Below are 12,919 nucleotides of genomic sequence, written 5' to 3' on the forward strand. Positions count from 1 at the left end.
GCTCTAAGGCACCATATAGGGCCATCTAGGCCCAGAGTATCATCATGGAGTAACCCCCACAGGTCCTGGAAGATAGGAAGGCTTCCTGTCCTGTAGGCCTGGGAGGGGCTGGGCCTGTTTGACAGGCACACAGGAAGTCAAGCATTGAGTGTTCTGTAGGTGGGGATTAAACCATTATCCTTATACATAGCTGTGACCAAGTACCTGAAAGAAACAATGGAATGAATGGTACTTGGTTTTAGGGACATTTCAGTTCATCACAGCAGGGAGGACAGGGTACAGGGGCTCCTTCCTGGACAGTGAGAACACGTGGTAGAGAGCCCTCACATGGAGATTGTCATGTGCACACTATATAAGAAACAAACTTCTTACCTTTAAGCAGTGTCAGAATGTATTAAACAACAAGACACTTACAAGGTTTCATGGTTTCAACAACAGCCACTTGCCAGATAGTCCCACCTGCCTCGTAACCTGACTGAAACAAATGCGGGTTCGTGTTCTCCAATCTTAGTTGCTAACATTAGCTCTCATATAACACCCCACAGAGCACACAATAAATGCATCGATATCTATATTCACATATGCAGTTTACAAGTCCCAGGCTCCAGCAGAATCCAAGGGGATTCAGAAGTAGGCGGAGAGGGAACCTGTACTGATGAGATAAAAACCAAACCAGTCCTGGAAGGGGCAGATGCTGCAGTCTAGGTATGAGAGTGAAGGTGGAGTCAGGTAAAAGATCCAAAGGGGTCTGGAGCAGGGAACTGGGGGCTCAGGTCCATCTGGATAAAAGGTAGGCTGGCAGGCAGTCAATAATGGCATATTGACAGCAACAGACCAAGCTGAAGCTCCTGAGACAGGGGGATTCCTCTGCTTGTCAGATGCCAGGTACAGATGTCAAGGTGATAGGTCAGTGGGGGCCATACCATCACAGTGTTAAGTGTCCATCAGTTTGTGGGGTCCAGGGGATGGAGCTACAGTATTTCCTTGGTGTGGAGTGTCTGGTAAGTTCTTGGGCCTGGTTTCCCTGATCTGACTTTAGTAACACTCACATACCCTTAAGCTCCATCTCATCCTCCATGTACTTGCAGTGTGGCTCCTTTTCTCTGCCCAGGAATAAGTCACTTATCAGTCTGTACTGAGTACAGAGTGCCTGACAGATGGTGCAGTCTCTGAGTCCACCCTGGGGGTGCAATGTTTCTTCTCCATCAAAATGGAGTCAGAGCAAAGCTGCATGTGAAATGGCATCTCCCAGAGCAGTGCACAGCGTTGAAAACCACTGTTTTATACAGTGTGGAGTCACGTAGAGCAGGCCACAACATGACCTAAACAGAGGCTTGACTAGAAAGTGGAGAAAACAACCCAGACACAACAGTAAGGGGACCTGGAAAGTTCTGTCCTTACTGACCTACTTCTGCCAGAGTCTGGCCCCACCTTCCAAAGGCTTCCTAATGTGTGCACGCAGCCTGCATAAACATCCTTTAAAGTTAGCACCCCACGAGCTCGGGGAATAGCTTGGAAGTAGATCACTTTGCCTAGCTTGTGCAAGGCTCTGGGTTTTAGTCCAACAATACACACACACACACACACACACACACACACACACACACACACACACACACACACACACGTCACAAGCTAAGGACCTAGCATTCAAAACATGAGCCTGTGAGAGACACTTCAGACCTAAACCTTTAGAACAATGGACACATTTCTCTCATTCTGCCTAGCAGGCACTAATGGGGCTAAATGGGAGGGAATCTCCCTAGCTTACTAATCTCTCTCTCTCTGCTTGGTGAGTGAGGGTGTGTGTGTGTGTGTGTGTGTGTGTGTGTGTGTGTGTGTGTGTGTGTGTGCGTTTTTGCCCAGATTTCCTCTTTTTGTAAGGACACCAATCACACTGGAGCAGGCTTTTCCCCTCAATGACCTCATCCTAACTGGTTTACATCTGCAACAAGGCAATTTCCATATAAGGTCACATTCTGAGGTCTTGGGTTTAGGACTTCAACATATGCATCTTAGAGTATGCAATTCAATCCTTAATGGGAGGGCTCAGCCTCTGCATCAGTCTGGGAAGATGGAGACAGGCCAGGCAGGCAGGGGCACCCTCTTTAATGGCTGGGGTCTGAATGAAACTTAGATAAGGTAAAAATCTCCCACTTCAGATCAAACTAAGCTGAGGCAGCTCACATAGATCCAGGTGTCCCAGGCGTCTTGGTGTACTTTCTTCTCCTACAGGGTATCCCTGAAGCAGAGCGAATTATAAACAACAAAGATTTACTTTGCTCTCAGCTCTGGAGGCTAGACATACAAGAGCATGGGACTGACGTGTGTGTGTGTGTGTGTGTGTGTGTGTGTGCGCGTGTGCGCGGGCGTGCCTGTGCGTGCGCGTGTTGGTAGGGCCTTAATTTCCCTTTGGAAGACGTTGGGGGCTGCTGGATCAGAGGCCTGAATATTAAAGTCAGCTCAGCCAATGACCTCTACCTGCCTGTCCTCCAGCCTTAAGGACCAGCAGGCCAGAGGAAGGTCATTGGGAGTAGCTGCTGGATTCCACAGATAAGGTGGCTGGCTGGAGGAGCCCTGCAGCAGACACAGGAACCAGCGGAAATTCTTAAAGAGGTGTCAGGACAAAAGTGCCATAGCTCTGTCACCTGCTGTATGCGCTCCCAGCCACTCACCAACAGAGCACTTGGGAGGGTCCAAAGGAAGCAAAGTACAAAAAGGGAGAGGAGACAGAAGTTCTGCCCCACCTTGCTGAGCACTGCTCACCTAGGTCTTCTGGCGCACCCTCCCCCCGCCACCCCTTGCCACCACCACCACCACCCCCACCACCCCCACCCCCCCCCCCCGCCATCCCCCTACCCTGCCCTCAGGTCTGTGAAACAGTGAGCCAGGTTTGGTTCACCACTGACTCACATGGGTGAGAAGACTGATCTGCCTCTGAGTGTCACCCTATGGGTTCCACCAAGTTTCCCAACACCCTCAGGCCCTCTCTTGACTGTTCCTTTCCACCTGCAAGACCTCATAGTCAGATTTCTGAGGCCACCCACTGGCCAGTGTTGGGCAAGAGGGCACTGGCTCCATTTTTTTTTTTTTTTCTCTCTCTATCTCTTGGGCCAGTGGACCTCAAGGAGAGAGTCTCTACCATGCTGTGGCTGTCCCAACTTGGCTCACTGACACTTTAGCCCAAGTCCTGTGATTTTGGAATCTGGTCCTTGTACCCTCCATCACTCCTTGATGACCCAGAGTCCTGTTGGTTCGCTCTCAAAAGCCTCTGGTTCTGCTACTGTCTTGGTTCTCAAGAGAACCCGTGACCCAGCTCATCATAGCTGGGAACATCCACAAACTCTCATATTGGTTCCAAGCACCCAGAGCACAGAAACAGGATTGGAGAGAACTGAGCTGGCAGAGCAAGGAGACACGGGCGTCCAGAAGCTAGGAATGGGGACAGCCTGAGACAAGCTCTAGACCTACAGACTATGGAGCCCCAGACATGGGTGGAGAGCAAAGGCTAGTTAAGAGTGCCCACGAACTGGTTCCACCATGTCCTATGAGCACACTTGGAAGCACAGAGGATGTCCACGCAAAGCAGTTGAAAGCAGTCCACAGACACTGTAGGGGGCTGTGGATTCTGGACACCGTGGAAGAACTAGCTACTCTCAGGGCTTCTGATGGGAGCTCAGGAGATACACAGGGTGTCCCAGCTACACAGGTCAGAGCTGTGAGGAGCATTCTTACCCATCTCTGCCCTCCACCTTTTTCTGTCCCCCTAGGCTGCTGCAGCTTGCTCAACACTTCCTGATGAGTGGTTTGGGCTTCACTTTTTCTTCTTCTCTTGCAGCAACATAGTAAAAAAAAAAAAAAAAAAAAAAAAAACCCAACCCCAAGTCCTGATAGGTCCCAAACCTCAACCTGCTGCCGGAAGGAGGAAGTGAAACCCGCTGGGGTGGGGGCTCTAAGCCGTCGCCCATCATCTACGGAGAAGTGCCAGGAGCCACAACAAGTGCACCCACACCAAAGACATCAGGCTCATGGCGGAGGCTGCCAGTGACCCCAGCTGTGAGGAACAGGAAGAGCTGCTTGCAGAAGACAGCCAAGGGTGAGCATCCCTGTAGGGAGTTTGTTTTGTGCCAAGTCCTGAGGGGGCAGTCTTGCATAGTGGTTATCCACTGGGGACTTGGAGGTCCTTCAGAAACCCCCTCTGATTGCAGAGGTGTGTGTCTCCTCTACCTACCTTTGCAGCTTGGCCTAAGTGGGCAAGGCTAGGTCTTCCTGGCTAGGATCCATAGCCAGGACAAAGAGAGTTGATGCTTGGTGTGGAAGGAACTGGGAGTGCCTGGATGTGGCCTGAACAGTGGGAGAGAGCAACAGCTATGTTGGGAGAAATCGGGCCTAGGAATCCTAGCCAGGCTCCTCACCTCTCACTTGCAAGCTTGTTTGATGGGTCTGGCCTACCTTAAGATACTCAGAGGTCACCAGGCCTCAGGGGTTCCCAAAGCAGCTATGTGGGGGGATAGAGAAGGCCAATGGCATCTTGGGGACCAGGCACTGCTGTTGGGTACAGCGGGTATGGGAAGGGAACATGGACAGAGGTAAAGGGAACCGCTATTCTGCCACAGACAGAGCTGAGCAGAGGCCTCCAGGCTGCCAGCAGCTGAAGGGCATCTGTGATTTAAAGGACTGTTGATGTTCTTCTTCCTTGTGTTGGGACATAAGCTGTGGGTTCCGGGGAGGAGGTTGTCAGTGGGCAGGCATAGAGACTAAGCCAGGCCGTTAGGGCCTGCTCTGCCATGGCCCAGGAACAGGTGTCAGAAGACAGTGTCAAGTCTTGAGGACGAGTAGGGCCTTCAAGGGTACAGAAGAGGACATGTCAGGGGCCAGAGACCTCATGGGGACTGGATGTGGGGGCTGTGGTCCAGGTGTGTAAGAAGAAAGGGAAGAAGGAGGTAAAACCTTAGAGGCCCTAGAACTGCTGCAAAAGCTATAGGCTGTCAGGGAGAGTGTGGCCTTTGGGCTCAAGGAGAAAAGGCCCACCTCGCTGCCTTGTAAACTAGAGCCAGGCTCCAGATCATGGACAGAAACAGTGATGCCTCAGTTCTTGTCTGTGATAATGGGAAGGAGGCCTCACGGTGAGGGGTGTGTGTTGGAGGTAGAGGGCCAACCCCAGCCTTTCCACTATCGCTTTCCATCGGGACGCCAGTTTGAAAGCGAAACCCTCAGGACAGGAAAGGAGTCTGAAGCTAAGCAGAGGCTGGCCTGGTCTGGGTCAGCATCCATGTGCCAGCCTGAGGGTCCCAGGGCCATGTTGTCCCCAGAAAGGCTCTATGAAGGCTGTCTCCCAGGAGAGGGGACATGCATCATGACAGGCCAAGAAGGGCTCTAAGGACACTCTGCCCAGGCTGGGTGAGGACATAAGCTGTGGGGTGTGTGGAACAGGGTGATCGGACAACAGCTGTGATCCTGTTCAGAAATGTCCTCACGTCAGTACCCCTGCCACCTTGTGCCCATAGAAGGGCAGCTGAAAGCAGCCAAGCTGGCCCCACCCTCCTCCTAGGCCCTTCCTTGGCCCCCTCTCTCAGCTGTCTCAAATGCCGAGGTCTAAGCAGCACAGTCAAGGGTGCCCACAGCTCTGCTCTGGCAGGCACAGCCGATCCCTAGGCATCTTACTGTAGAACTGGAGCTGGGCTGCACCTGTGCCCATCTGTCAGGAACTCCTGTTCCAAGGTTCTAAGACCTCAAGGGGTCTGGGAGCCCCCTAAAGATGTCTTCCCCAACATGGAAGAGAAAAGAGGGCAAAGTGCTCCGTCAACCTTTCAAAATGAAACCGAGACCCAGGGGGAGGTGGGGCTGTCCTTTTACAGGGTGACTCAGGGACCAGGGGATTCTCCTGTTTAAAGTGGTAAGAAGTCCCCGATGCCCAGAAGGGGCAATTTGGCCTAAGAAGTTCACACTCAGGAATCCCCGGAAGGATCAGGGTCAGTTTTGGCTAGAGCAGATTGGGGAAATTCCCATCCCATGCTGCCCACAGAGGACTGGGCATACCAGGCAGGGGCCAGGCACCTCCCTCACACCTGCCCTGGTATATCAGGGTGAGTATAACACATCTACCCACACCAAGTCCAAAGCAAGCCAGGCCCCTCCCACAGAGCCCTCAGATAGATGGGATGCTACCGTGCCGCACTTCAGTATTCCCACCATTGATGTGGGACTTCCACTCTTTCTCTGGTGGGGGTGCTCTTTCCCTGCCTGACTACCCAACACCGGGTCATTGGCTTGTTCTTGTCCTTTGGGAGCAGGGTGTGGCATCTCCACAGGGCTGCAAGTGGACTGGATGACAGTGAGGGAATGTCTTGGCCCAAAAACCAAGCTTCAACTCCCCTGCACCTCCACTGTGCAATGTAGTACCTCAGGAGCTACAAGGCAGTCATGCAGCTCAGAGATAGAGGCTCACAGATAGAGGATCAGCTCAGCATGTCCTTGGGGCCTCAGACTCAAACACTATCCATGTTCTAGAGCTACAACTCTGTATGGAGCCATGCTTCCTCTCATTGGGGACAGACTCAGGTGGACAGATGTCTCTGCACAGGCCTGGGCCACTCCACAGATTATTTGTTCCCTTGGTTGCATGGCTCATCTGGCCCTTGGGGTGTCTGCATCCTGATTTCCTCAGCATCTGATGCTGCTTTGCTGAGGGGCCTGCTTTGGGTCCTCATCTACCTTGGAAATCTTTCTGGCCTAGGCCCATATCTGCTGACCTACAGGACAATCTGAGGATGACCTAGGCAGGGTCCCTTCCTGGACCACCTGCCCTCTGACCCTCTGAGCTCTAGTCAGAAGGAGGTCATGAGCACAATTAAGAGCCTTCATCTGAAAAGCAGGAGCCCAGTGGAGGGACCCCCAACCTTGCCCTCCCAAGGTGTGCTCTGACGTTGGGATGCCTAGGAGCTCAGTCCTGGAGCTCTCTCCCCAAGTAGCAGAACTGAGCCAAGTCAGGGGTCCCTAAAGACAAAGGGGAGAGCCAAACAGTGGTCTTCTTCTGGTAGACCCTAGGTTTTCTACCATATACCATCTACCTCTTTCAGATCCCCATCTCGGGTTGGGGAAGGGAAAGCAGATGCCTGGCACATTTGAGATATCACAGGCTTACCTTTGCTGATTCTAGAAGCTCCCATTTTGCCCTGTCCACTTGAGGTAGACAGTTCTGGGAGAGTCTGAGGACAGATGGCCTAGGAAGGGATGTCCCTGTCAGGGTGACACTACTTTTATACTAATGATTTTCTCTGCCTCAGTTTCCCTAAGATGGTTATGAAAGGAAATGGTGAGCCATGAGGAGGTGAGGGCTTGTCAGGGGAGGAGACCCACAAGAAACAAACCAGGCCTTTTCCTCTGGGAACCTAGGCTTTTAGGATAGGGTTTAAGATGCTATTTCAAGAGGAGGGTAAATGGTCACCATCTAGAGCCTTGGTTTCCTCAACTGTCCTTCCAAGAATGGTCCTTTTAGAGATGGCTTACTGTGACTAGACATGGCCTCTGTGGGCTTAGGGTGAGATGCTCCAGACTTCTTCTTCTTCTTCTTCTTCTTCTTCTTCTTCTTCTTCTTCTTCTTCTTCTTCTTCTTCTTCTTTTCAGTTTTTCAAGACAGGGTTTCTCTGTGTAACCTTGGCTGTCTTAGACTTGCTTTGTAGACCAGGCTGGCCTTGAACTCACAGTGTCCCACCGCCTCTGCTTCCCAAGTGCTGGAATTAAAGGCATGTGCCACCATGCCCGGCTCAAAACTACTTCTTAGGGTGCTCCGGTGAGAATACCCAGAGTGTATCCACTGCTATGCAAAGGAGGTTGACATAGAACCAGTGTCTTTGTGGGGCATAGAATGGGTCAGGGTGAGGGGTACTCTGTGGGAATAGCCCAAGTTGGGTGGCAGGTGATCTATGGCGACATCCAAGGCTGGAATAAGAGTGTTATGTGGGTTATGGTCCAGGCTTGTATAGTCATGGGTCTCTGCATCTCCTCCAGTGGCATTGGACCTGCATCGGGTCACATGGTAACTCTTGAGTCAGTTCCCATTGGCCCTGAGGCATCACGACCTCTCTTTGGATAGCAGTGCTTTGATGCCTGCAGAGGACATGTTTGGATAAAGGGGCTACCTGGTGACAGCCCAGCCCATTCTCCAGAATTAGGTTTTCATTAGCTCCTACCCAGTACCAAGGAGCTAGCAGAGAGGCAAGGGGCTCCTGTGCTTAGAGTATAAGAATCTGAAAGTAGACAGCAGATGGGTCAGGAAAGCCTCTGCTTCTTTCTTGTGGCCAGACCAGTCTTACTAGGCTTCATTTGCTGACCCAACATTACTTCCAGAGCCTTAGTCTAACCATCTGCCTTCTGGATGAGTGCATGAGAATGGAGTCCTAGTCCTAGCAGATGAGTCCTCTCAGGTTCACATCCTTCTGTCTGTAGTAAAAAGAACCACTCTCCCATCCGAAGGTGGCTGTGCCCTCTTTCCTAAAGGCAGTCTACTATGAGTGGTCAGTTTCTGAGAAAAGTCACACTACTTGCCCTTGCCTCTCCTCTCCTCTCCTCTCCTCTCCTCTCTTCTCCTCTTCTCTCCTTTTCTCCTTTCCCCTCCTCTCCCCTTCCCTCCTCCCTTTTTCTCTTATTTCTATTTCTGCTCTTTCCCCTTTCTACTTCTTTCTTTTCTTTCTCCTCTATCCTCCTCCTCTCTCTTTTCCTCCCCTCCCCTTCCTTCCCCTCCTCTTTCTTTTGTCCCTCTTCTCTCTCTTCCTTCTCTCACTCCTTTTATTTCCCCTCTTCCTTTTCCCTTCCTCACCTTCTCCCCCACCTTCTACTGCTCCCTCTTCTCCCAAGAACCTCTCCTCAAAAAGAACTCAAGACAGATGGATATAGCTGGTTTATTAAAAAAAAAAATCTGGAAAGACTCTGTTACCCTTTCTCCTAGTCCCACCCCAACTACAGTTGGCTTCATCACCACACCCAGCTCCCTGGCCCCACCCCTAGCTCTGGTCTACCAGATCTTGCTTGGAAAGGGGAACATATGGATCTGATGAGTGCAGGAAGCATTTGGAGGCTTCCCATTATGTAAATTAGAGCCACATTACTATTAAAAGCCACCACCCCAGACTCCTCCACCAGTAGGCTCCCACTGCTTATTGTGTCTTTCCTCATTAAAGTACACTGGTCTGTGAGCATGTCTGTTGGAGTGTGTTTGCTGGAGTTTATGAAGATGTATGGACAAGGGAGAAGATCTGTGTTTCTTGAGCTCTGTTTAGGGCCTTTTATAAGAGGGACCTAACCTTCTGGAACTTTATCTTAAGCCATAAGCTTTTGAGCCATGTCTAGTCATAAAATAAAGGAAATAAGAAAATAAAAGAAGAATTGCTAGTAGTTAAATATGTAAATAGAGGGAAAGATGGACGAAGAAGGAGGTATGGGAATAGCTAGGTGGGTAGATGGATGAATGTCTGGATGGGTGTGTGGGTATATCTGTGGACAGATCAATAAGTGAACAAGTGAATGGATAGATAAATGGAGTAATGGGTGGATCGACGGATGCACGAATATGTGAATAAATAGGAAGTGATGGATGGATGAACAGATAGATATGTGAGTGGGTGGTTGGATGGATGGGTGGATATATGGATGGGTAGATGGATGGATGAGGGATGATGGATGAGAGGTGGGTGGATGGATATGTGGATGGATGAAGGGGTGAATAGATGACAGAATGGGTGTATATATGGGTGGGTGGATGACTAGGGGGCAGATGGATGAGTGAATGGGGAAATGAGTGTACATATGAGTGAATGGGTGAAGGCATGTATGGATAGATAGATGGATGGATGGATGAGTAGATAGTTGGATGAATAAATGAGTTAGTAGATGAATAGGAGGGTGAATAGGTGACTGAATATTGGTAGATATATGGATCGGTGGATTGATGAATAGCTGGGTAGATGGGGGTAGTACAGATGGATTGATTAGTGAGTGACCATATGGGTATGTAGATGGGTGAGGGGATAGATGGGTTAACAGGTGCATAGACAGGTAAGTGGGTGGGTGGATGGTTGAGTGAGTGGATGGATGGATGATGGGTGGATGATGAATGGATGATGGATGCATAGATGGGGTAGTAAATAGATGGATGAATGGGTGGTGTGTGGGGGGAGTAGATAAATAAGGGGTGGCTGGATGGAAGACTGGATGGATGAATGAGAAGGTGGATGGGTGAGTATATGGTTGAGTGGATGGTTGGATGGATGGATGGATGAACAAATGGATATCTGGGTAGGTGGATGGGTAGATGGGTGAAAGAACATGGGTAAATGGATGGATGTAGGTGGTTGGATGACTATAAGGTGAATGGGTGCACCGATGAGTGCATGAGTTGGTTGGTGGGTGGCTAGATTTATGAGTGGGTAGGATGGATGAGTGAGTGGGCGGATGGGTAGATTGATGGATAGATACATGTATGGCTGAGGGCTGGATAGATAGTTGCATGAGAGTGAATGGGTGGATTGTTGGATGGGTGGATGGATGGATGGGTAGATATGTAGGTAAATAGATGGATGCATGGGATAGATAAATGGATGTATTGAAGGATAAGCACATGGAATGAAAAAGATAGATGGATGAGTGAGGAGGAGATAGGACATAGATAAATGATTAGGCAGATATAATATCAAGACAGGCAGGCAGATTGTGATATAAATAAATAATAGATAAATGGATAAAAAGTTATAACAATAGATGTATGAGTGACAAGATAAACAGATGACAAATCAGTAAATGGATAAATTAGTATTGGATGAACTATTGAAGATACATAGTGTGAAAAGACACCACTCATCATAATTTTTGCATTATTTTTCTGGAATACTTTCTCCTATTGTGGGAAAGTCAATCTCTCTCCTTTTCCCTCTCTTCCTCCTTCTTAAACCAGCAAGTGCTTATTCCTTTCCACTAAACTTTTCCTCTACTTTGACTATAATACAAAGCATCTCATCCCCTGGTGCTTCCTGTTTCCTTATCCTGAGTCATAATATTAGCATAACATTAACATAAATATTAGCTATCATTTGCAATGTGTTGGTTCATATTTACTTATTTGTTTCCACTGCAATGTCAGCATCATGAGCATTGGAGAGTTTGGAAAATGGTGCTGAATCTCCACACATTAAAGGTTATTGGAATTCAATTTGTGCTCCTTGAATAAACATACAGATGGAAGGACAAATGTGTGGCTAATTAAGCGGCTATGTGAGTAGATGGATGACATGGGGGAGAGGAAGAGTAGATGATGATAACTGGGCTGGAGCTGGATGTCTTATAATGTTGTATTGACATACATAAAGTATCACACACAAAGATGTATGCAGCTGGATGTGCAGCTGCCTAGGTGAGAAGATGACTGAGAAGACAGATATATGAACAAATATGGAAAAGGTATAAAGATAGCACAGAAATCTGTGTAGATGAATAAAAATAAGAGCAGAAGAATATTTGGAGATGAAAGCACGGATTGAAGAAAATTTCCTGGTTAGACAATGCACATACAAATTGACAATGCACATACATGTAGATAGCATCAATTGGTATGTAATGGGAGGTTAATGTGCTCCTAATGGATGTGTGGCTTGCTGAACACTTCTTCTAAGTGTGGTAATGAAATACCTCAGTGTGGTAAAATGATAATTGTCACAGAAGCTTGGTGACCTGAGTTAGGTCTCCAGAATCCATATAAAGAAGGAAGGATGGAAACAACTCCACAAGAGTGTCTTCTGACTCCTACATGCTCACTTGGTACGTGCAGCCCCCCTTAGTAATAACACACTTAAAATTTAAAAAGACATTTAAGCAAGTGGATCAGTGGATAGATGGACAGAAGGACAGATGGATGGACGCATGCATGGGTGGATGGTCATTTGATAGATTATTTTTCAACGGAGAAATGTAATGAAAGATAAATAGACTGATATAGATGTATGAATAATTTCTTGAAATGATTATATTATATTCACAGAGGGGGTGGATAAGCATGAGGAAGACTTGATGGGTTGATAAATGATACATAAAAACACCAGCACCATAAAGACAAGATGGATGATGGATGGATGGATAAATAGATAGTTCCGTGAGTGGATGTATGTATGTATGTATGTATAGGTAGGTAGGTAGGTAGATAGATAGATAGATGGATGGATAGATGAATAAGTATATGAATGGATAGATAGATGAATGGGTGTACATATCCATGGACTGATGGATGGAGGAGTGGGTGGCTAGATGGAAAGCGATAAATAGTAAGGGCAGTATCAAACATTCTGTCCTCTTGTCCATACATGTTTGTCATTGCTTCAAAGCCTTAAGTCATTCCACTTCTCCTCATGGGAACTATCCCCGAGTAAGGCAGGGCAGCCTTCCCTGTCTGGAAACATTCTTCTTTCCTTTTGAACCCAAATTGCCCTGACCACGTGTCCTTTCTGGCTGTCTAGCTGGAGTAGGAACAGGGGCCAGGAGGTGGTGTGGTGAGTTGTGGTGCCAGTGTCATACAAGCTGGTTTCATGGGCGATCTGGTTCCACTGGCTGCCCTCCTCAGCATGGGCTCACCAGAGGGAGGTTCATACCAGCCCGTCGTTATTCCTTCAGAGTGTGCTATTTCTTATGTGTCTGTGCTGTTTGGGAGGGCAGTGGACTCTGCTGTCTCTGCTATACACCCTGGCTCTATCTCTTCCTGGGAGATGCTAGCGGAGGGAGATGCTGTAACTGCTATGCCCAGAACAGCCGGATCTCATCCTGTAGTAAGTGTGGCGGAAAAGGCAGGTAGACAGCTTTTCAGTCGCTCCAGATCCGAGCTGTTGAGCCATGCGACACTGTATCTGTACCATCGCTTTAAAATATACCTCCTTCCCAC

General features: G+C 48.7%; 1 protein-coding gene across 1 annotated transcript in view; it reads left to right on the plus strand.

Moving 5' to 3' along the window:
* The first annotated feature begins 3,929 nt into the window (after positions 1-3,929).
* The window catches only part of Lsp1 (lymphocyte specific protein 1), a 33,362-nt gene continuing 24,372 nt past the window's right edge, over positions 3,930-12,919 (plus strand). Inside the window, exon 1 of the mRNA XM_051145694.1 lies at positions 3,930-4,096. Coding sequence (XP_051001651.1) covers positions 4,029-4,096 — 68 coding nt within the window. The 5' untranslated portion in view covers positions 3,930-4,028. The remainder of the gene's footprint in view (positions 4,097-12,919) is intronic.

The sequence above is a fragment of the Acomys russatus genome, chromosome 5, assembly GCF_903995435.1.
Source record: "Acomys russatus chromosome 5, mAcoRus1.1, whole genome shotgun sequence".
NCBI lineage: Eukaryota > Metazoa > Chordata > Mammalia > Rodentia > Muridae > Acomys > Acomys russatus.